Here is a 25,714-nt window from a genome sequence, read left to right on the forward strand (position 1 = left end):
CCCAGCACCTTCCCCTCCCCCCGAAGAAAAAGCCAGCCTTTGGTTCTGGCTCTTGGCCCCTCTCATTTCACATGGGTGACCTGGCACCGCGTCTATAAAAAGCAGCCTACTTGGAGCCAGCTGCCTCCTAACAAAGGTGAAGTATCAGAGGGGTAGCCGTGTTAGTTTGGATCTGTAGCAGCAACGAAGGGTCCTGTGGCACCTTATAGACTAACAGAAAAGTTTAGAGCATGAGCTTTCGTGAGTTAACTCACTTCTTCAGATGCTGGCCAGTTAACTCACGAAAGCTCATGCTCTAAACTTTTCTGTTAGTCTATAAGGTGCCACAGGACCCTTCGTTGCTGCTACAAAGGTGAGTGAGTATAAGTTAGGGAGGGCAAGGGAAGGACGATGGGGTTAGATGGGGAACTAGGGGTGCCTGGCTTGGGGGAGGGTGATGAGGTGAGAGTGGGAAACTGGTGGTGCCTGGCTTTAGGGAGGGGTTCGGGCAGCGGGACTTGCAGGGCTCAGGCAGCCAACTTGAAGGAGTCGTGGGGCTTGGGTGGCTGGTCCTGGCATCACAGGGCTTGGGTGGGCAGCTAGCACCGGCAGCGCAGGGATTGGGCGGCTGGCCCCAGAAGCGTTGGGCTCAGGCAGCCAGCTGGAGCAGCTGGCCCCGACAGTGCAGGGCTCAGGAGGGCAGAGGGCCTATGGCTGGGGTGGGCAGGTGGCCAGCTGCCCGGCAGCGCAGTGCTCTGCAGGTGGTGGGCAGGCTGGTGGCTGGCCCCGGCAATGTGGGGCTCAGTGAGCTTGGATGGGCAGCTCTGGCAGCGCAGCTCTCAGGTGGGCGGGCAGCTGGCGCTGATGCTAATCAGATGCTGTTCAAATACAATAATGAAAACGGAAAACTGAAGATAGGTGTGTGATGGAATTAAATTAATAGCCCAAATTAAATTTGGCCAATACTTTAAAAGATTGTCCCAGAGAATCTCTTTTTGATCTGTTATTTAGTTGATCACCGAAGTGTATTGTTCCTAGAATATTATGATTTGTAACTCTCTCAGGAATAAACTGAGAATGACTAATGAAAAGTAAAGCTAGATGTCGCTTTTTTTTCCTAGTATGCTAACAAATTCTCTAGTATAGTCTTTCTTAGACTGGTAGAGATTTATAAGCTTTTGGATTTTCTTTTAAAGCAAAGAGTATGATTATACTGTCTTGCAAACAGAAACTGGACAATTCTCCCTGTTCAAAAGAGTAACAGAACATTTGACAGAACGAGAGCACTAGATACTCCTGAAGAAATTTATAGAATTCACTGACAAAAAGCCTTGATAAAAGTGCTCTGCAGATTTGCCATTTGGAAGGTACCATAGAGAAGGATCACCTTCATGTGTGGATATTTCCACTTCTAATGGTACTTTTAGTTATCTAGCAAATCGGCACGATTTTGAGAGTCTGCAAGAAACTATTATGATTTAGTAAGAGTCTGAAGTTGATAGAGTTCTCAGCAGAACTTTAAGTATCTCTTCACTTTATCATCAGTACTTTTATGGCTTACAGTAGTGGGTTCAACAGTCAGGGATTTAATGGGTTAATATACTTTTGCAAGCTTTTTTATCTCCACTCCCCTTAAAAAAACAAAAACCAAAAACAAACAGTACACTGCACATAAGAGAGCTCTTGATAATTTATGAAGCTGTACAGTCCAAACGCAGCCACATTTTAGAACCAATAGGTCCTCTAGTAGTTTTGACCCCCACCCAGAAAGGGGCTTTTGGACCAGTGTTTTTCCACTTCCAGGGAAACTCCAGCGTCATATTGTTTCAGCAGTGTCTATTTTTAAATCTTCAACTTTTATCTTCTAGGAAGGTCACTTTTCAAGGAGTGCAAACAGGTGGCTGCTATTTGAGCTGATTCTCACATGGCTACTTTTTTGTTCTACAACATTAACTTATTCTGAAATCAGCCTCTCCTTTCATTTAGTTGGCTGACAAAACTGAAGAAACTTGAAGACTGAAAACTTACTAACCACTCTATTGGTTAAACTTAACGTAGTTTCCTGTAAGATTTGGGCGGCCAGATTCCTGGGAAAATCTGGCTGTGTAACTCAGCTTTCTTAACCATCTTCCTGATTTGCTCTTGCTGTTTTCAGATGGAGAGACCAGACAGCGAGTTGGTAGAAGTTGTCTTCAGTAACGTCAAAAAGCAATTTTTTTAGATTTAGAAAGGTAGGGGTACATTTGATTTAAATTAGTTAGAATGCAGAAAATTAGTACCTGGAATGAAGACTTTGAAAAAATTCATCTACAAGCTCAAAGACATTGCTTACATATTGTGCTGAATAACATTACTTCATGAATTTAAGGTTGTTTTTTTTAAATCACTTCTAATTTGTAAATTTCAAAGGTTAGAGCTCTCTAATGGAAGCCATTTGCCATGAACACCTGTGAGAACAAGTTCAGTGAGTGATCCCCATACAAGATTTTTAACATGACCCTCACAACAGCTACTGATTTTACATATCTAAAGCCATTTTTGGATTCTTCTATCATGAAGCTAAAGTAAACCCCTCTAAAGGTAGCCAAAATGCAATAGGACCCATCTGTCATCAAGCAGCTTTGCATAGTCGTATTTAAAAGAGCCCAAAAATCAATAATTCAGCCTACAATAATGAGAGGCCATCCAGTTCCAATATTGTCTTCCATTTGAAATGGAGTTTCCTATAATTTATTCCTAGATGTCTATAAATCTGGACTACTTACAGTATTTACTTACAAAAGATGTATTATATTGTGTTTAAAATATACTTACATACATTGAATGTAGAGAAAAGAAGTTAGATAACTGCGGTTTTAGAAGATGCATCAAAATCAGAATGCAGAAAAGTTTTGGGTTTCTTTAGGGAAAAATCCTAAAAAATTATTTTAACTGATTTCAACTATACCCTTCAAAAATATCTTGGCTCTAGTATTATGTGTTAACCTGACCATGATGTGTTCCTCTATTTACCTGAGATTCTATTTAACTATTATACTTAATATGTTCAACCTAGAGTTTACTTAGGGTATATGTCTACACTTACAATGCTATGAGTGCTCAGCTAGATGGAGCTTTTCAATACAGACTCTGCCTATGCCAACACAGAAAGATTGTCCCATCAATAGATGTAATCTACCTCCACAAAAGGCAAAAGCTGGGTTAACAGAAGAATTCTTCTATATCAACCTAGCACTGTCCAATCCAGGGGTTAGCTCACTATAGCTATGTTTCTCTGAATTATGGATTTTTCACACTCCTGAAACATTTCCCTAGACCAACATAAAAATCACTGATTTAGTGCGTAAAGCCACTATCACAATTAAAAATAAGTCAGTGAACTAGAGGCTAAATTGATTTAAGTATGGATCTGCTCCATAGACCTTACCATTTTAAAATAGTATTTTAAGGCTGCCATTATTTTCTTTGACATTCTATGAAGAGGTTACACTATACTGAACCTATCCTACACAGTCAAAAATATTCCATCTTCATCTCTAACAGGACTATCTACCAGCAACAAGAAGTTTTTGAAAAGAACTAGAAAGTTAGAGCAAGAGCATAAAGACTCCTACCTGTCGATAGTATTTTTCATACACAGGATTTGCACTGGATAGCTATGAAGAAAGAAATAAAGTTGAATTATTAAAAAGCACAACTTTATCAATTTACTTTGTGTGATCAAATTGCACAATTTAACAAGGAAAACCAGACATGTTATACATCATAAGTTGGCTTTTCGTTCAATATATAACTGTCTGTAGTGGTTTTTTAGCTGAATTGGGACTTTGAAGTCACGATGTAAAGCAAAACAACGTATAAAGGGGAATTTTTCCCCATAAGAATACATGTAAATACAGGGGGATAGAGACCTCACATGCAGTAACGGCACCCAGATGACTTACAAAGGGGAATTTCCTACTATAAGAATACATGTAAATACACTGGGACAGCGACTGAGCGCTTTAAGTTGTTTTCTTGTTTTAATATCTGTTAGCAATGAACCACATATAGTACACAGTCAAACAGTTTTAGTTTAAAAAAAAAAAAAATCATAGGATCAAACATACATCTTAAAGGATTTTAACCTTAAAATCCAGAGGGCCCTGTTTCATGTTCATCGGTGCATGGTTGCTCCGTTTGCTTTTTAAAGAAAGACTCAAGGGTTGCCTGCTTTCCTGCTTTTTATTTTGCTTTGAATATTTCTCGGTAGCAAGCCATAAATTCTCTAATGCTACTAGCCACCATTGATGAGCAGTCAAAAAGGCTGTCGCATCTTTACATTATCTCTATTGCATGTTCAACATGGACGAACATTTCCTTTAGAGACTGAATTGTGAAGACAGCTTTCTGTTCAGAATTGCCCTCTTCATCACTATCAGATGTATTTTCTTCTTCGAAACTATGCATATCGAACTCTAATAGATCTTCATTACTCAGAAGCAAACCACGTGACTCCAACAAATCTTTAACAATATCAACTTCCTCTTCATGGAAGCCTGCTTCCTTTGCCAGTTTCACTATTTCATCATGAATACCTGATGTGTCATCAAAGTCATATGGACTGCAGCAGGGCACATTTTTTTTCCAAGACCCATTCAATAGGTGGCTAGAAACTTCATCCCAGGTGAAACCAATTAACAATATAGAGTCGTAAACGCTGAAGTTTTTCCAGAATTCCAGGACTGTAGGTTTTTCCTCACCATCAGAAATCACGCCCTGGTCCAGAGGATGCAGCAGAGATGTTGCCGTTGGTGGCATGAAAACAACATTAACCTCAGGACACAGCTGTTCAAAATGAAGGTCATGGGCACTGGTATTGTCTAATGTGAGCAGAATCTTGAATGTTAAATTGTTTTTCTTGCAATATTCTTTCATTTCAGGGACAAAGTAGTTGATGAACCACTCATAGAACCACTAGTGCCTCATCATCCAAGCCTTGCGGTCGGATTTTCAAAAAACAGGGAGATGAAATTTTACTACTTTCTTCAATGCTCTTGGACTTTCACTAGGATAAACTAGCAATGGCTTTAATTTCTTATCACCACTGGCGTTGCCCCCTAAAACAAGAGTAAGTCTATCTTTTGCAGATTTGAAACCAGAAGCAGTCTTCTCTTTCACAGAAATAAATGCGCTTCAAATACAGCCCACTTTCATCAACATTAAACACCTGCTTAAAATCATAGTCACCTTCTTCAATTAATTTTACAAGTTCAGTGGGAAATGTTTCTGCATCATCTGAACTCAGCACTGGCTGCCTCTCCCTGAATCTTTACGTGTTTGACACTATACCTTTTTTGGAAACAGTGAAACCATCCTCAGGCAGCCTTGAAGGGCTTTTCATTTGAAGTAGATTCCTCTTCCAACTGCCTTTTTAGATCTTCATATAAGCTTAAAGCCTTCTCTTCAATGACGGCTAAGCTGATTGGCATGTTCTGGTTATGGAGATCCTTGACTGACAATGCCTGCAAACGTTACATTCTCTCCATTATCTCAGTTCTTTGCCTAGTTATTTTTACCTCTGAATGCTTCAAAGTATGTTTAGTTTTGCCTTCTATTTCAGAAGCTCTCTTTACTATTGTATGAACACTCATTGGAGGCAAGTTAAGAGCACAGGCAACGTTAACTGCACGTTCACCCTTTTTACTACAACTTACAACATCCAATTTAAATGTTTAACGCAATACACTACATTGTTTCTTTATCGTGGCACCTTCACTTGAGCTTGAACTATGCTTGCTCATTGTAAATGAATGCCAAATACCGTACAGTAAAATGGAAGGAACAATGGTAGAGAATGTATGTTGAACTGCTATTTACAATGTGAGAGAACACACTGGGTGGAAGAAACAGTGTGGAGGACACCGGTATAGTATGTAAGGCTAAAACGGCGGTGCTGCCACAAATTTCAAACTGAAGCATTGTTTTGACTGGGCATACATTGTGAAGACATAAGAGCAGGGAATTTTTACATCTCTGCCCTCGATGTGTCCATGATGTGGGTGCAAAACAATGTATATTGGGGTGACATATAAAGGGGACCCCTGCACATCAAATCTAGTCTTTATGACCACAGTGGAAACAAGTTACTGCAGTCAGCTTCCTTGTTCAAAAATCCAACTTCTGGGAACCAGCTAGGATATCTCAGAAAGCGAGGCTCATGAATCAAAACAAATAGAAAGAAAGAGACAGATGGAGAACATTGTGTAATAAAAATTATTTAATGACCAAACTACTTGGAAAGCATGCTTATTTACCACCCCCTGTTAACTGACAGTCTGGTGGGGGTGGGACTATCTGTATAAAAGCCCCAGCCAGAAACCCAGTCACAGCCCAGCCATTGGAGGGGGCAGATGCCAATCCTGAGTTCCCAGGCTGGGAGGCCAGTACAGCCCTGCAGAAGAACAAGGCCTAGCCTGGACTGCTGGGCCTCACCAAAGAGGAGCTACAAGGCAGGATAGAGACCCCATTTTACTCAAGTATGGAGAACCCTAACCTTGAGGTATGACCCTGAGTAGGAGTGTGGAAGTGGCCCACGGATAGATGGGTCAACATGTTGCAGTTGGAATCCCTGCTGACCCCAGGGGCAGACCGCTCTGTTGCTGGTAAGCCCCTGGGCCAGGGTGCAATGTAGAGGGACGGCCTGCACTGCCCCCCCATCATCTATTGGTTGCAGTCTCCCCCTCTTGCTGTTCTAGGTACACTCCTGTGTTTGTCAGCCCTCTGCCTTGCAAAGAGGCCTGACCTTTTAGAACTGCTCGTTTGTTGCCCTGCCCTGTACCAGGACCTGGGCCTAATTAGGAAAGAGCACAGTCATAAGCCCCAGCACTAAGCCTTGGTGACTAACAGCTACGTTTGTGTTCCTTCAACTAAACATTTTTACAATAATACAGAGATGTCCCTCTAAATAATCATAATCATAATATCTCATTTAGATCAAATTCACAGGAACACTACAATGACTTACAAAGACAGCCAAATTAAATTACAAACAAAATTCTGGAAACAAACTACCTATGAGTGCAAAGAAGACATAAAAAACCAAAACCAAAAGTATTTTAGAACAGTCTACATTTGTCTTTCCTGTTCCATCTCCCCCTTCCCTTCCCTGCAAGATGGACTGTTAGTCTGCCCTTTACATAACAGGGTCATACTTCTGTTCAGCAAAATATTATTCCAGCCAAACCTATCACTGTTAATCTTGGACAGGAAACACATGCTTGTTCATGTCCTGGACCTACAACCATTTCCACATTTTCATTCAACACTCACAGTACATGCCAATATTTTTTTCTCTAGATTTCCAATTTGCAGGGCTCATTTTCATCATAAATCAGTACAATCAAAGTAAATGAAATTTCTTGTGGTAGTAGTAGTCTTGAAGACATTTTCATTTTACTGTCAACAGCAGTCACAGCTTTGCCTCAAAGAAATTCTAAGCAAAAAGATAAATATAATGAGAGATGGCCTGAGTGGCTTTTTCCTTGCAATAATATATAATATGTGTACTTAGAATTCTTCAGTATACTCATCCCTCGCTACATAAGCCCAATGGGTTCCCAGTTTTCTGCTCGTAGGCAAAAACTCGTAAGAGGGACACTAAATTGCAATTAAAACACACATAAAAGTCTGACTGGTTCCTACTGCTCCTTGTGCAGTATTTTAAAGAAGTCTTACTGAAGGCACAGAAACAAACGATCTCCCTGCATAGTAAGAAATGCAAACATGGTAGGCAACCAGCTTGGCTTAACAGGGAAATCCTTAGTCAGCTTAAATTCAAAAAGGATGCAAACAAGAAATGGAAACGTGGACAGTTGACTAAGCAGGAGTATAAACATACGGCTGGAGAATGCCGGGCAGTAATCAGGAAAGCACAACTGGAACTGCAGCTGGCAAGGGATGTGAAGAGTAACAAGGGTTTCTACAGGCATGTGAACAATAAACAAGTTATCGGAGAAGGTGTGGGGCCATTACTGGATGAGGGAGGTAACCTAGTGACAAATGATGCAGGAAAAGCTGGAGTACTCAATGCTTTTTTTGCCTCAGTCTTCACGCACAAAGTCAACTTCCACATGACGGTCTGAGACGATGCAGTATGGGAAGGTGGAGAGCAGCCATCTGTGGGGAAGGAACAAGTTCTGAGCTATCTAGAAAAACTAGATGTGCACAAGTCCATGGGCTGGATTTAATGCACCCCACGGTACTGAGGGAATTGACAGAGGTCATTGCTGAACCTTTGGTCATTATCCTTGAAGACTCTTGGAGATCAGGAGAGATACCAGATGACTGAAAGAAGGCAAATGTAGCACCCATCTTTAAAAAAGGAAAGGACGACAATCCAGGGAACTATAGACCAGTCAGCCTTATCTCAATCCCTGGGAAAATAATGGAGGGAATCCTCAAGGAATCTGTTTTGGAACACTTGGAAGAGGGGAAAGTGATCACAAGTAGCCAACATGGATTCACCAGGGGCAAGTCCTGCCTGACCAATCTGATTAGCTTCTATGACAAGGTAACAAGCCCTGTGGACATGGGGAAGTCAGTGGATGCGATATACCTTGACTTCAGCAAGGCTTTTGATATGGTCACCCACAACACTCTTGCCCATAAGTTAAGGAAACATGGATTGGATCCTTGGACTATAAGATGGATAGAAAGCTGGCTTGATGGTCGGGCCCAATGGGTAGTGGTCAAAGGCTCAATATCTGGATGGCAGTCTGTTTCAGGCGGAGTGCCGCAAGGCTCGGTTTTGGGGCTGGTGTTATTTAACATCTTTATTAATGACCTGGATGAGGGACTGGATTGCATCCTCAGCAAGTTTGCAGATGACACAAAACTAGGGGGACAGGTAGACTCGTTAGAGGGTAGAGAGAGAATCCACATAAATTGGAGGACTGGGCCAAAAGAAATCTGATGTGGTTCAATAAGGAGACGTGTAGAGTCCTGCACCTGGGGCAGAAGAATCCCAAGCATTGTCATAGGCTGGGGACCGACTGGCTCAGCAGCAGTCTGATGGAAAGGGACCTAGGGGTTATGGTGGATGAAAGGCTGGATATGAGGAAACAGTGTGTCCTTGTAGCCAAGAAGGCTAACGGCATACTAGGGTGCATTAGGAGGAGCATTTTGAGCAGATCTAGAGAAGTAGTTATTCCTCTTTATTCGGCACTGGTGAGGCCACAACTGGAATAGTGTGTCCAGTTTTGGGCCCCCCCCCCACTATAAAAAGGATGTGGATTTGCTGGAGCAGGTTCAGCGAAGGGCAACAAAAATGATGAAGGGTCTGGAGCACAAGACCTATGAGGATAGGCTGAGAGATTTGGGCTTGTTTAGTTTACAGAAGAGAAGACTTAGAGGTGATTTAATAGCAGCCTTCAACTTCCTGAAGGGGAGCTCTAAAAAGGAGGGTGAGAAACTGTTCTCAGTGGTGTTACATGGCAGAACAAGGAGTAATGGTCTGAAGTTGAAGAGGGAGAGGTGTAGGTTAGATATTAGGAAAAACTTCTTCACCAGGTGGGTGGTAAAGCATTGGAAAGCGTTGTCTAGAGAGGTGGTGGATTCTCCATCCCTTGAGGTTTAACTCCCGGCTGGACAAGGTCCTGGCTGGGATGACTTAGTAGGGGTGATCCTGCTTGAAGCAGGGGGCTGGACTAGAGGACCTCTTGAGGTCCCTTCCAGCCCTGTAATTCTGTGATTCTGTGAACTCGACGAGGGAGTGGCAGCATGTGGTGCTGCTTTTGAAAGGTAGAGTGAAACTTGGGTTTGGTGGGGGAGGGGTTAAAGGTCAGTTAAAGGACAGTTTGGGGCCATGAGCAGGAGGGAGGGTTAAAACCTGGTGGCAGGTTGGCTCCATGAGATGGGTGGGGGCTTAGGGATGCTGCAGGTTGGGTGTACAGGCTGGCAGGGAGGTCAGGCTGGTGGGGGGGTGGTCAGGCTGTGGGGCCAGAGGGAGCTCAGGCTGCTGAGTTTTGGGGCTGCGGAGCCTGCAGGAGGGTCAGGCTGCTGCAGTTTGGGGCTGCAGGGCCAGCGGGGTGGGGAGTTAGGCTGCGGCAGGTTGGGTCTGCAGGGCTGGCGGGGGGTGGGGATCAGATTACTGCGGGTTGGAACCGCAGGGAGGGGGTTAGGCTCGTATTAGCAGGAGGAGTTCACTCATCCAGTGAGCAAAGGTAAGTATAGCTGTCCCTCGTTTAAGCAAGTAAGTAAAGTACTCATTTAATGAGGAATGAGTGTATTAGGCCTAGTCTATGCTGTATACGCCTCCCTTAATGTACATCACCTCAGCTATACACAGCAGCGCTGACCGTTGCTGCATGTCCCAGGAGAAGGTGGGAGGGGAACCAGGCTCCATGGCTCAGAAGGAGTGAAGCCAAGGGCAGAAGTGGCAGGGCTTAGGGCAGTCAGCCATTCCCCACCCACACACACACCCAGGGTCCCTCAGAGCTCTGTGAAAAGTGGCAACACAGCACTTTGGGCCCTTTGAAACACTGGCCCCAAGGCAACTGCCCTCTTTGTGCCCCCTGCTTCCCCTCCAGCGGGTCAGGCTACACAAATACCATAACTGAAGTTGACATACTTACTGCAATGTCTTCCAAGTGGTAAAGTCAGTGGGGGCTGCTCTCCCGTCAACTCTGGCTACTCTTCTCATCCTGGTTGAGTACTGGAGTTGACAAGAGTGCTTGGAGGTCAATTTTATCGCATCTGCTTAGATGTGATAAACCAACCACTGGTGGATCATTCGCTGCAGCATCACTCCATGAGGTGAAGACAAACCCCTAGTTAGGAATTTTGCTGGGTAGCACTTCTTCACTTTACTAGAATTGGCACATACAGTTGAATAGTGGAAGCTGTGGGCTCATTTTCAGTGTGAACAGATTCCATGGTACATACAAAATTAAAGTGTAGTTTTAAATTCCATTAAAAATTAAATTATTTTAACATCAACATCTGTTTCAATAATTACTCTGCAAAGATTACAGTTTACAATGAGGATGTCTGGCCCTTACGGATTCCTAACCTAGGAAATGAAGACCAGCTTTATGGCCATCTGTCTCTCTGTCAGTCAGCCAACTATGTCCTTTCCTGTTTTTACCCATCATCGCCACTACCACATAGAAGTGTATTTTAAACCATTAAAAAAGCTTATTCCCCTTAGCCTGTGTCCAACAGGAAGTAAAGGAACATTAACACCACCCACTCATGAAAAAATCAAAGAAATCAAACAAGCTAATATTTTGGTGTTTTCTCCATCTATCTCAATTTGAGACTGAAATACTACAGTAAACTCTTTCATATCAGCATTCTATCATCTGAAACTGTCAATAACCAGCATTTTAACCATTCGTAAACTTCAGTTACATTTTCCATAAATACAGTATAGTGAAATAAATACAGCAAATACAGTATAAGATTACAGTGGACAATACTATTATTGGTAAATAAAGTACTCTGCATACATTTATTTGTTTCTTAATATCTAATCTTGTTTTTCTTTAGTGTCCTGCATAGCTAGGTATACATCTCTATTATCCAGAATAGTTGACTATCCGGCCACCTCCCGAACCCGGGGCTGCCAGATATGAAAGAGTTCACTGTATATTCTGCCTCCACATGAAGGTTTGCAAGAACATTAGTACTTTCAGATCCACACCATTTCAAGATTGCACAAGCTACAAATGAGCAAACATAGCTTACTTTTCTCAGTGCTAAAAGATATCCAGAACACTAAAGTAGTATTCCTTAAGGAGCAATGAGTGTGCCAGCTCTCCATTTATATGGTGTAGGGGGAAAACAGAAGAAAGAAGCAGCTCTGCAGTCAGTTTCTGTCTCCCTTCCATTGGGCTCCATAAAATGGATCTGACACACTAGTCTTTTGAACTAACCTTTCAGTGGCTCTCTCTTGATGCATCTTTCCTACAGTGATGGGTTGTTCAAGCACAATGATGCACGGATTTAGTCTCATGGATACAAGCAAAAGACATATGCAAATTGAGGAATCATCACCCCATATTAACAGAAAAACCCCAAAAAATCAGTTTTAAAAAAAAGCATTTGCACTCTAGTGGCTTCTCTAGTATAACTCTGTACAGGGAGAAAAAGGACATTAGAGGAGCCTCTTTCTCCTTGGCAATGTAGGAGAAGTCTCTAGTCTGTTGTTCTGCACTGTAGCGGGAAATGTTCAAAGACAAAAGGTTTCCCAATACTTTCCTTACCATAGACCACAGCCAAGTACAGATGAGCTTCAGGATGTTTTTCTTGCTGTCAGCCTAACTTTCCCCTTTCTAAATTCATCCTATTAAGTCTAGTTAGATCTCCTTTTATAATGCTGCGTAATTCTACTTTTGTCTGAAACTTTAATATCCTTCAAATAATTGTACAGTGTTCATCAGACTTCAGGTGTTTGTGAGAAAGCCCAGATATTTAAAGTATCGGGGGTAGCCGAGTTAGTCTGTCTCTTCAAAAATAACAAGTCCTGTGGCACCTTACAGATTAACAGACATTTTGAAGCACACACTTTTGTGGGCAAAGACCTGCTTCCATTAAAGCTTATGCTCCAAAATACCTGTTAGTCTATAAGGTGCCCCTGGACTTCCAGATATTTAAATGTATGGTTTGCACAAAATCTGGAGAACACTTTGTAAACATCTGAAGGATCAGCTTCTATTGCTGTTGTATGATAGACCACTCATGTCTAGTATGCTGTCCACTACCATCTCGAAGACTTTGTCTACATTGGGAAAAAAAATTAAAAAATTTTGTTGGTTTGGTTTTTTGTACCGGTGAAGCCTTTCAATTAGAACTGTACTGAAGAATGGGGTAGGCCATTTCCCCCAGCCTCAGAGTATTCTTTAGTCCTGTGTGGAGGCAGATTAATATTTTTGGATTTCTATTTTTCTTGTCCCCATCAAATGTGCAAGTCTTCATTTAGTTTTTCCCTAAATATGATCACTTGTATTTTTCTAAAGAGAGTGTCATTTTATTGTTTTCTGCTCATTTCTGTAATTGTTATGCCATGTACAAAAAGGTAATAAAAGTTACAGTGGAATCTTCTTATGGGCCAGAGGTAATTTTCAACAAACAAAACCTAAACAGAAGATTGTATTCAAAGCAAAATTTACTATACCCTTAACTGCAATGTAAACATACACTCCATTTAAAAGATTAGAAGTCACTCTACTTCAATACAATAATCAACTATAAACCTGCTGAACAGCAGACTAGAGTATTTTGATCACTGTGTATTTAGACAGTTTAATTATATTCATCTCTTTTAGGCAAGTTAACCATGTTTTGATTTCTTGTTATGCAATTCCCCATCCCTGCCATCACAATAACCAATGCTGGACTATACACCCTGCCTAAAATGATAAAGTGGATAAAAGTTACTTAACACTGAGCAGTTCTAAAGTTTTCAGTAGTGTTTTTAGTTATTAAAATGGGGGGGAGGTTTGCTGGTGAATACAACTCCTCCCCTTACTAAAAAGCAGAGACAGCTCCCACTCCTGCTTGACTGATGCACCAAGTAGCTCTACTGTTTCAGTCTACTTTAAATGGCTGTTTTACCTTCTAACAAGGGGCAAACTGAAACCCAGTCTTAATACCAAGTAGCAAAACAAAATTCTGAATTTTGTCATTTTGCACATTTTCTTGGCATAGGAGACACATAGCTGTGAGTTACACAAAAAAAGGAAGTAGTCTGGTTAGCTTTACTACAGGGACATGTTAATGCTCAGCTTGTTTGCTGAAATATACTAACATGAAACCTATTGCTTATGTTTTCCATCACGAAAGGGTACTCAAGAGTGCTAGAACTACATATCTAGTAAGGTACTGAGCAAGAATATTGAGAGACTTGCTTTATATCACAAAGTGTGTGTATAATTATAGATGCAACAGTGACACCATAGTTAATTTTATACTTGCACTTTAAGTGGGACAAAATCTCATTTCACACCACGACATAATATACTCTCCAAAACTGGCGAGAGACAGGAGAATCACATTTTCCATATCATTTTTAAAAGAAAAATATTTACCAACTTCCACAAAGAAAACATCTGAAAGTGCTTCCCTTTTTTAAATATTGCCTTTTTTGTAAACCTCACTCGCCCCCCCCACCAAAAAAAAAAGTCTGTTTCTCTTGCTGAATAATGACCTCATGTTTTCTCCCCTCCCTCCCTCCTCCTCCCCTTCTAGTCCCAGAAGGGCACCACACACAGGACTTTTAAAATTAAGAGTTAAGCAGTAGTCTTAATTTTCCAAAGCAAGTAGGGATTTTTGGGTCTCCATCCTAGAACATCTGCTGCTCACAACTTTCTGAATATCTTTGTAGTTACTCATCCCAAAATTGAGGTACCCCAAATCACAAGTCACTTCTAAAAACTAGCCCGGGGGAATTCTGCAACTGTTGCATTTGGAGTCATAGTGAAATTGCAGAATTCTCTCAGGATTGAAAGGTGTAGGCCAAAATGCCACTGCCCTTGTCATCACCCAGCACTGTCCTTGATTAAACCAGCTGTGCACTGCAAATGCAGTTGGTAAACTAGAGAGGCATGTGAGCTATCCTGAGATGGGCTCAGGAGAGGGAAATTGTGCAGCAAAAAGGAGACGATGTTACAAACCCAAGGTGGGGAAGAGGCTCTAGAGAGGGCTAAGCGTATCTGAACATTCAATCTGGAACACAGAATGCTCCACCCGTAAATCAGTGATTCAAAGCAAGACCTTGTCCACAACGCTTTTCAAAGGTATATATTAAAAAAAGATTTTGGTTACAGTTCTCAGCATCCACATCGTCTCCACCAACATCACAACTGTCATACCTTGCTGGTTTCCATGGAGAAACCAAGAATTGTTTAGGCTAGACCAGGTGCCTGCCACCGAAACAGCGAGAAGAGTCATTTTTTCAAATTCAGTTATAAAAATCAAATCCCTCAAGAGCTGCAATGCATGTGAATACAAGACAGTCCTTAATAAATAATGTCAAACTGTGCTTTTTGTCACCCCTATTTTAAGAACATATGTGCAATATGTACCAGTTAGAAATTTAAGTGACCCCCATCTCCAGGATTTATCTGTCTGTGTCTAAATCTGCACCCCATCCCCAGCCTTTACCCCCCATTCCACAAACCCCACCCCACCCCCAGGTTTAACCCTGCTGAACCTCCACCTCCTCTCAGCCTCCTATTGCCAGGACTAACCTGCCTCAGACAACACTACTCCGTGGCAGCTGCTGCCTCCTCTCCCCCACTACTCCCCCTGCCTCTTCCTTCTCAGTACGGCTGTGCAACTCCCGCAGGGGCAGGCTAGTCCGCCCTTCCCCACAGCTCTCTGTGGGCTTAGCACTTCCCCTACCTACAGCACAGGTGGCTCCCTGCCCTCCCAACCTTCTCTTTTGGGGCACCATTCCCTGCCACAGCTTTCATCTCCAGGGCTCCCTACCACAGCTGACAGCTCAGCAGCTCTGGAGTCTGTAGCTGCTTAAACAAAAACACTGAATTCCGTTGGTTCAACAGCAGGCAGCTGGATTTAGTTTTTTTTTGTTTGTTTGTTTAAGTGGTAGCAGCCTCTAGAGCCAAAAGAGGAATCAGTGGCAGCAGCACTTGGAGCTGCAAATGGCTCCTTAAAGAACCACATGTTGGTGACCCCTGGGTAAAGTGTCCTCTAAAACAGGAGTTTCAAGTTAAGGCACATTGCTGGACATATAAGATAGTTTTTCCTTGAACTAGTAATTTATACACCTGATATCAAGAGCAACTGTTTTAAAAATATAACGCCTTCAGGTAGTCAAAACAAAGTAAAGCTTATTCTGAAGTACACTGAAGTCTTTGCTCTTTCCTTGCAGATTATTCCCTTAAAACCTCCAGATTATTCACAGGTATACTGTGCCCTAAACAACCAGAAAGAGTTCATCTGCAGGTCAGGTGCAGTGAGGGAACACACTTGAGAACAAACCTTTCTGTGGATTCATATCTTTCCACAAAAACAAAAAACAAACAAAAAAAAAACCTTGGAATACAAGGCAAGCGTATAGGTCAGCTGTTTACATGTTACAGTTATGTAGAAACAAAATACATCCCAGAATTTCTTTTGTGCTCCAACAAACTATAATCACAGTGTTCTTGCTGGAAATGAATCCACATTCCCTGCGGTTATTTACGATTTTTTTAAATTACTCTGATTTTGCCATCCTTTTTTTTTTTTCTTATAGTTAAGAGCTGAAACTGATTTTTCTTCCATAGCCAGGCTTTGGTTTTTAGTTACAGAACACACCTTCCACTCTGATTTAGATTCCAAAATACAAGCTGTTATTTAATTGCTAGAAAACTTTGTTTAAAATATTGTACCCGTGCTTCATAAATACCAAGGATGGAAAATTCTTCGATGTTACAGGTGCCAAATAATTTGGCTACATCTACATTACAGCAATCTTTTGAAAGAAGTTCTTCCAGATCTCCTCCAAAATAAACTTCTTTCGAAAGTGTGTGTCCACATACAAAAAAGTAGATCAAAAAAAAAAAATCGATCCGCTCTTTCAATAGACAGCATCCACACAGCCCCAGCCCCCATTCTTTTGAAAGAAACAGGCCGGGGATTGAAAAATCCAATGCCATGAGGACTGCTCTTTTGAAAAAAGGGCCCCCAGGGTGTCTACACACTTTTTTTCTGAAAGAATCTTTTGGAAGAAGGTGTTCGTCCTCATCTGGGAGAGGAAGAGGCCACCGGAAAAAGTGCTTCATGAGTGCATTTTGTATGTGGACACTACACAGGTTCTTCTGGGAAAGACCCAGTTTTTTCAAAAGAACTTGCTAGTGCAGACTCAGCCTTTGAGAACAGCTTGGTTTCAATCAGGGAACATACAATTTCCTCCTAACACTGACCACAGTCTATTAGGATTTGGTTGAGGGGCAGAAGGAGAAAGGAACTAAGAGAAACAAGGACTATAAATTATATTTACGTTAACTAGATTTGTCCCCATTCCCCTCTCACATACATTACATGTGGTTTGTATATGTTTTGGTTTCTTGTTTTCTCATATCATTACCAGGAAAGATTAAAGGTCATGCTTCTCTTTGCATTACGTTATAAAATTATCTTACTCCACTACACTGCCATTTTACATAAGATGTTTTTAACAAACAGAATAAACTTGTAGTATTTCATATATGGGACTGCTTTTGCAGTACTATGATTTATGGTCTGTCAGCACATTCTGTATACTTCAGAAATTCCTGGATTTAAAGCTGCATTGAAGAAACCAGGTCTGGTTTTAAAATGTGATGAACTCAGAGAAACTTGTTAAATGTAAAATATAAAAGTCAATACAAAAAGACTTTAAAAATTAACCTCAAAAGTCCTCTCATAATCTATCAACTTCTTGCTCCAAATTTATTTCCTAATAACTAGAAATACATAAATTATACAGCAAAATGACCACATTTTTATACATTTAGAAGGTCAGAACTACTAAAATAATCATACTACAAGGTATGGTTATAATATGCACTTGTCTCTTTTTACCAAAAGGCACTTCAGCCATACAAGAACTGGAGTTATTTTTTTAACAACCCTTGTTTTGAGACATTTTTAAGTATGCATCTAAAAAGTCTTCTGCCTCCATCCTTCATGTAAACTTTTTTAGTACCTAATATATCAAAAATGTTAAAAGTAAAATAACCTGTCTGGGATGGCAGTTTCACTTGACATCCACACTTCTTCCCTAGTGACTTTACAATACTCGATTTCAGTTTCAAAACATAATTGAACTGCAAGCACCCAGTGAATTCACATACTTGTCAATCTCTTGCTTACCTTCCTAAGAATATCCAACTGTGCAGTCAGTGAGAAAACTACAAAGCTGATCAGTTCTGCTATCCTAACCACATGTGCAGAGCAAACCACCACACAAAGGTTAGTAATGCTAAGCACATTGTAGTATTTATCATCTCGAGTCAATGAATAAATTTAACCCTTAGAAGAGACTTTAAAGCTTTCCTAGCAAAAAAAAATCTGTATCCCATGAACTGAACGTGTCTGATCCTTACTAGATGTGCTTCAGAATTACAAGAATATAAATTTCTCACTTGCAAAATAAAAGAAGGCAAGTAGTTCTAATACACCTTATCCAGTACAAAATCCACAGAATGAGATATTCTCAATCATATTCATTACTCCTTAAAAGGGCTTCTAAATACTGAAAATCCTCACCAGCATTTGGAAATAACTTTAGAAAATGAAAACATTACATAAGAAGCTGTTCTAAATCTAAAACGGTTCCAAACTTCAGCTTCCAATGGTCTCATCGAGTTAGTTTTTTACCTCGTCTAGCTAGCAAAATTTAACTAGTATACAACATAGCTATCCATGCTCCAAATAAACACAGGGCTTGTCTATACTACCACCTTCCTTCCAAGGAATGATGGTAATTAGGGTTTTGGGAGATTACTAATGAAATGCTGCCGTGTGTAGGCAGCACTTCATTAAGCAAATTCCACCCCACCCCCACGGCAACTTCGAAGTACCGGTGGGTGAGCCGCGGCTAGATGTGTGCCAGTACTTCAAAGTTTAAAACTTTGAACTTGCCACGGGAGGTGGGGGAGAATATTGCTTAATGAAGTGCTGCCTATGCACAGCAGCACTTCATTAGTAAGCTCCCAACACCCTAATTACCATCCTTCCTTTGAAGGAAGGTGGTAGCATAGACACAGCCACATAGAGAAACAATAGTTTCTGACCATTTCACTCTGAAGTTAACAGTCCAACAATATCGTGCTATCTTACCATATAAAATATAGTTCATAAGAAGAAATAGGCTCTCCAGGTGAATACCCCTAGAGCAGTGTCACCTGTGGACCACCAGTGGTCCATGAGATCCATTCAGGTAGTCTGTGGATAGTTCCCTCTAAAACAGGGTTTGGCAAGATAAGGCCCATGGGCCACTTCTGGCCTGCCTAGCACTTGGTTCAAGCCCACAGGCTGCAGCTGGCTTTATTATTTATACCCCACTGCAGGGTGGTAGCAGCAGGGGCAGCCTATTTTTAAATAGCCACAGGAACTCCAGGCAGAGCTGTAGCAGAAAGGGCCAGGGTTCCACATGAAAATTCCATTACAACCGCTGGCTCCTCTGAGGCTCCCTGCCCTGCTGTTGCTGAAACAGTGGAACTAAATTTAATTGGTTTAATGGCTGGCAGGGTGGTGGGAGGGATCCAGCCGTTAAACCAATTAAATTTAGTTTCACTGTTTCAAGGGCAGCAGGGCAGGGGTGCACAAAGAGCCCCTCACTTGCCCTGCTACCCAAGTGGCCACACCCCTGCAGTGAGCATGACTCAGCTCACCCCTGTCAGCAGAACACCTTCACACCAACCTTCCTTCCACTGAGCATGTGACCACCTGGTGTAGGCTCCTCAGCTAGGTGACATGCATGAGTTAGACACTGGGTGTGGTTTGCGGCTGAGAGGGATTGATCCTGGGGATGGGGGGGGGGGGTGCGCAGGTCTGAGGCTGAGAGAGGTTAAGCCTGGGGATGGGGGGTGTTTAAGGGATGAGGACATAAAGCTTGGGGAAGGGGAGTGGATTTAGGGGCTGACACAGGCAAAGCCTGGAGATGGGGGACAGGTTTGGGGGCCAAACAGGGTAGATCCTGGGAGTGGGGTTCTGCAAAATTCTTTAGGTTTGAAAGGGTTCTGTGGCCAAATAAAATTGGCGCACACTGATACACATCATCCTCCCATCATTATTCCCAATGCTGAATGCTTCAACTTTATTCCCTACACAAAGTCCTTCCAGCCCAGGTCAACCTAAGCCAGGAGAAGCATTGCTAGGAGAGCCCAGCCTAAACCACATCTAGGGCAATGCTCCAAGGAGGACCAGCCTGTGCACCAGAAGGAATCTGACCTGAGCAGGGGCATCTCCTCCGGAGAACATCTGACAGGCATCAAGCAGGGAGATGGGGAAGAAGGGGTGATGGGGCAGCAGTTTTAAAGGGGGCACAGAACTAAGGCGAGAGTTACAGGCGGGGACACTGGGACAGGCCAGAGGAACACGGAGTGGAGTCGGGTGAGGTGTAAGGGGCCGGAGCGCAGGCTCTGCGCACAACCCGCGGAAGAGCGGCGGGGACAGGGGCAGAAGGACGCAGGGGCCCAGAGCAAGCGAAGGGGTTTCTAGAACGGCCAAGGGCACCGCGCGGGATTTCCGGGGGCGGCGGCTCCGGGCAGCGGAGATTACCGCGGGCCAGCGGTTACCGGGAGATAAGGCGCGGGGCTGGGAGCGCGCAAGGGGGGACACAGGGGGCGGGAGTTTCTCAGGGTTACCGAGATGGGGCGTGGCAAGGCGTAGAAGTTACGCGGGGAGAGAGGGACTCGAGCGACCGAGCGGGAGAGGCGCCCGGTGGGACGGCGGGTACCGGCGAAGTGAGAGGGGGGACGGCAGACACCAGGGTAGGGGGGAGGGAAAGGGCGCCTGGTGGCATGGCGGGTACCGCGGGAAGGGGAGGCAAGGGGCGCCCGGTAGGACGGCGGACGGAGGGGCGCGCTGGGTACCGGGGAATAGGAAGGCAAGTGGGGTGGGGGAGGGGCGCCCGCTGGGACGGCGGACGCGTGGGGGAGGGGCGGCTGCTGGGACCCAGCACCCTGTGCCCTGGAGCGGCAGTTAGGTCAGGACGCCGCCGCCAGGCCCGGGAGCCCCGGTCCCCCCGCCGCGAGGGGTACTGCAGGCCTCGGCCCCGGTGGGGAAGGACCCTGCGGCTCGGCAGGGCGAGTCCCCAGCGGCCGCGGCCCGAGGCGGTACCTGGGTCAGGGAGAGGTGCGAGGCCATGCTGCTTCCATCATGCACCGGCCGGGCAGCAGGAAGACGCTGGAGCCGACGCGGGCCCGGACACTCACTCGCCAACTTCGGCAACTTCCCGATGCCGAGCCAGGCCCCGCCCCCAGCAGAACCCGGCGCCGGATTCCGCCCTCAGACTCGGAGCTTCCAGCCCTCCGCACAGCGTGGCTGCTGCAAAAACCGGCGCTGGATTTTCCTCCCACCCACGACCAGCAGCCTCCGGTCCCCAGGACTTGGGCAGCTGCCAGTAACCCGGGGGCTGGAGAGTCTGGCTTGGATCATAACAGTCACTCCAGTGAAATCTCTGTTTAGCTCCGGCTCCTAACTCTCCTCTTGTCTTGATTATGTCAGCCCCTCTTCCCTGTGAGCTAGAGAGCTCCCAATATGCTGCCGGCTTGTGTAAAGGCAAGAATTTAAGGCCATAAAGGATCTTTATGATGGACAACTAAGCCCATACATAAGGCAGGCTGTACACTTAACAGAACCGGGAGAAAATCCCACAGGAGTCTCCAGTGTAAAGTACTGGTGTGAAAAATCTTTCCCCCACTCTTCATTAGCATAATTTTGGATGCTACCTCTTTCTGCCTATCCCCCAGAATGTGAGGTACCTCTGTGCGTGCCCTCCCTCCCGGGAATCCTGGGGGCACAGAAGGACTGCTTTGTCTTTCAACAACAGACAATAACAACCCCCAGCAGCAGGGATTTCTAGAGCACAAGGTACTCTTTCTACCATCACTCACTGTTTGAACAATGGCTATTTACATATTTTTCCTGCATTTTTGCACCATGAGAATGTTGGGACATCGTTGCAGAGTTCAATCAGTGGGGAAAGGGAATAGAAGTAGTTCTTATTTTTTTAAATGTTAATCAAAGATGGATCAGATTTCAATTAAAATCCTTCATACACTCAGTGGATGAGAGAGTATTACCAAGACCTACTTTCACAATCCATTCTTTCCTTCCTCTGCACTTCCTCCTATTGCACTCTCCCTTTTTCTTTCTTCACTTCAGTGCCAGTGCTGCTTCCAGCTGCCAGACTCCAAATCCCCATCCTGTCCTTTCTTAGTTTCCAATCCCAACAAACACTTTTACTCCAACTTCTTGGTTCCAACTGCCAGCCCCAAACAGCATTCCCTGCTATCATTGCACAGCTGCTAAGTTCCAGGTGGCATTCCTTATTACTATTAAACATTCAGGTTCCCTCATTCCACTCATGTTGAAAGGCATGTTGTTGCATGCAGTAGAGGAACATAATAATCTTGTTAGGTTTGCAGCATCCATCCCATCCTCACAGAGTGAATAATGGATTTGCTGTCTACTTTATCCATAGGTATTAACTCTCCCTTGGCACTTCAGTACTACTCCATCACTATTGTGTTCCATTGCCTACCCTACAGGAACAGTATTTTTGCTGTGCAGATTGATTGCAACACACACTCACTCAGCATTCTTTTAACAATACTGTGTGGGTTCTTTTGCAGTCTGGTGTTCATGTAGGTAGGAAGGACCATTTTAAACTAATTTTCCTGTGCTGGGAAGGGATTAGGGAGCCTGAAAGGAACATTGAGATGAATGGAAATGTGGCAATTGGATTTTATTTTCAAGATCAAGGAAACCTGCTTTATTTATTTGTCTCAGCCACGGCCGCAGCAAGAAGAAACTGTTGGGAGAAGGGAAGACTGTAGAACACGAACAATTATAAGGAATTATTCACACAGTTCTGAACACCATCAGCCACTGACATGCTCCCTTATATCTAACTTTTCTATATGCCATTCCTCTGGAACAGGGACTCCCAACCTATGGGTCATGATCCAAACATGGGTCACCATTACATTTTCTAAGGGTCTCCGACTGGGCTTTAAGGAGCCATTTGCAGCCACTTGGCTCCCTGTCCCTGCCCTGTGGTGCTTAAATGGAACTCAGTTGAATTGGTTTGACAGCTAGCAGGAAGGATCCAGCCCTGAAACCAATTAAAATGAGTCCCATTTAAGCCGGTAGGGCAGGGACCTGCCCTGCTGCAGGTGGGGAAAGGGAGTAGGAAGGCTGGGGGGAGCTGGGCAGAGAAGGAGGTGGCCCAAAGAAGGAGTGGGGAGGGGGGGCAATAGCAGCTTAGAACTCCGCTGTGAGGTAGGTGAGGGGGCTGGAGTGGCTAAGACAGGTTTAAGCCTGTGGATGAGGGGCCTGACAGCCAGTCAGGGATCTGCGCCCCAGCTGTCTCCCACTGCACTGCAGCAGGATCCCCCACCCTCTCACCTGGGATCCTATGGCTGGCACTGCCAGCCAGGATTGAGGCCCCAGCCAGCTTCAAGCTGCAGGACTGTGGGGGTCCTCCCCGCCCCCAGGCAGGGATCCCATGGCTGGCCCTGCCAGCCAGGTCTCCGCACTCCAGCTGGCTCCCGCTGGGAGCTGCAGGGCTGCCAGGGTCACCACCCACTGTCCCAGTTTTTGGAAAACTTATGCAGGACAGGCAGACCTGGCTGGGAATCCCATGGGTAGGGCTTCCTGTCCCATGTAAATTTTCCAAAAATTTGGCAACCCTAGCTGAGAGGGGTTTAAGGCTGGGGGGCAGGGGGGTGCTGAGAGGGTTTAAGCTGGGGGGTGGAGGAGTGCATTTTTCCCAGGGGAGAACTTCCTTTTCTGCCCACACCTCTGGTTTTGAATTGCATTGGGTCATAAGGTCTTCCTGAATTGTCAAAATGGGTCCCCATCTCGAAAAGGTTGGGAACCCCTGCTCTGGAACAAAGTCCCTGAAAGTATAGGTTACTTTTTAGTTCCCTGTTTGTCATCTCTTGAGAGCAAAATGGAATGACATCCAAAAATTAGCGTCTGAAAAGTGGACTTGCCGCCATTCCAGCTGGAGCTGGCAGTATAGAGATTGTTTAGTGGTTTGTTGGGAGCTGCACGAGAAAGACTTGGGAGGCCTGTTTTTACACATTGGCCTTAAATCCTTAATCTTGTCACAGGAAGCACACACTCCTAGGGGTGCCTCCTCTTGGTTGCTCTAGTGAGTAGCACTTTGCTGATCTGGTGACCTCTTCCATCAGTGGTTCACATGCCCTGCTGCCAAATGAAAAGCTTCCCTCTGTGCGATGCTCTCTCTTCATGGCTTGGCCTTCCAGGCAGGTCACTACAGTATGACCCCTCCAAGGTACCAAAGTCACACTGAAGACTGTCCTACTCAGTGTTCTGCTCCAGTGCCTTATCTGTGCCACTTCCCCAATGCTCGTAGGGGAACCTGGGTTTGATCACTACTTTTCAGCCTGGGGATCCTACTAGCCACTGCAGAAGTCACACACGTGAGACAGTGGAGCAGAAAACTGGCTAGGACAGGCATCCAGTGGCTCAATGCCAGTTGACTAATAATCCCAACACTGTTTTGAAAAAGATACCTGGTATAATTGCAAATACTTCCTCATGTGCTTTGATTTTTGAAGAGGGGAAAAGCCTCTGAACAGGTGACTTACTGGGCAGAGTTAATGGGTGCTCAAAAAGGGACTATTTTAAAACGGGTGTAGCAGAGGAGAGGCAATCTAGAGCATAGCCAAGATGGGGCTTGAGTACATAGTATTTTGCCCATTTGTCAGCTGGAACAGATGTCCCTATAGAATCACTTGCCCCCATTGTAACCTAGAGCAATCCTTAAGATGCTTTAAATTACACCAGAGTCAAAATGAATTCCTGGATCAAGGAGGATGAATTAAAGTGCCACCTTTCCTTTCTCCACAGCTGTGCCAAAGAATAATTTTGCACAACTGAGAAATTAGCCCATTGTGTAGTCAGTCATTTATGCCTGGGAAATATGAGAGTGAAATGCAACCTTTCTGGTTTGGTAGCATTTTCCACTCACTTTACACTTCCCATCATTCAGGTATGTGACTGCATAATGTATAAGGCAATGGAGAATCAGGGTCAAGCAGTACTGTAGCACCTCAGAAAGCTTGGAAGTATGCTATAGGAATAAGAATAGGAATGAATTGCTGATAGAAAAACTATAGACTCTGCAGGTATTAGATGTGCAATTTGACATAAGAGATGATTCAGCAAGAGTCAGAATGCCCATGAACTACACAAATATTTTATTATTAGGTTGATTCTACAACTTCCCCATTCAATATTCATTCTTTTTTGTACAAAAGATAGGTTTCCTTTCTCTAGAACAGCTGCAGTAGGACAGTATAAGTTTACCTATGAATATACACTGCAGTTTCATCATGTGAAGGACATGGAGAGAAGAGCTGGCATGCTATTGTTTGAGAGTATAAAGTAATTATTCTATGGAATTTTTTTTCAATTGACACTGCAGCATATATCGGTCTAACTTGCAAAGTTTGGATCCCGATCTGAATGTTCCTCTTGTTTTGAGGAGAAAGGGTGAGGGGTTTAGTTCTGGGGATTTGATTCATAAGTTGTTAGCTTAGGATATACAAATCACCAGTGTATGCAAATGCTAACTTTTTAAAGGACACATAAAACAAGTGCTTTGGTAATAACATAAGGTAAGTAAAAGCAACGAGGGCTGGCTTCCTCTACCTTTTTAGCACCAGCAGAGCTATGCCAACATAACTGGATCCCAGTAGGGTCAATGTGCTGCACATGTGTAAAAAGCAACTTGCATCAGCACAATTTACACAACATGATACCTGTGCAGCATGAAAACAATGTAGGGGGACTTGCTGTAGGTGAAAATCAGGTTCCTATACCCCATGTATTATAGCAGTGTATTCACATATCCTCAAATAAGGGCTTTAATAGTGTTAATGACTTTGTATAATTATTGTCTGGTCTTCCAGGAAGCATTACCTTTAATGACTATCCTTTGTTTTATGATAGCTTTGTTTATGTCATGGATCCTACCTCAGGAACCTCATTATTTTTCCAAGGC

At 43.8% G+C, this 25,714-nt stretch overlaps 1 protein-coding gene across 1 annotated transcript in view; it reads right to left on the minus strand.

The window, feature by feature from the left end:
* The window catches only part of EPS15 (epidermal growth factor receptor pathway substrate 15), a 94,216-nt gene extending 73,304 nt beyond the window's left edge, over positions 1-20,912 (minus strand). The window contains exons 1-2 of the mRNA XM_075002549.1: positions 20,794-20,912; positions 3,594-3,635 (exon numbers count right to left, since the gene is read on the minus strand). Of these exons, the coding sequence (XP_074858650.1) occupies positions 3,594-3,635; positions 20,794-20,820 (69 nt within the window). The 5' untranslated portion in view covers positions 20,821-20,912. The remainder of the gene's footprint in view (positions 1-3,593; positions 3,636-20,793) is intronic.
* Positions 20,913-25,714: the final 4,802 nt, after the last annotated feature.

This window comes from Carettochelys insculpta, chromosome 9 (genome assembly GCF_033958435.1).
Source record: "Carettochelys insculpta isolate YL-2023 chromosome 9, ASM3395843v1, whole genome shotgun sequence".
NCBI lineage: Eukaryota > Metazoa > Chordata > Testudines > Carettochelyidae > Carettochelys > Carettochelys insculpta.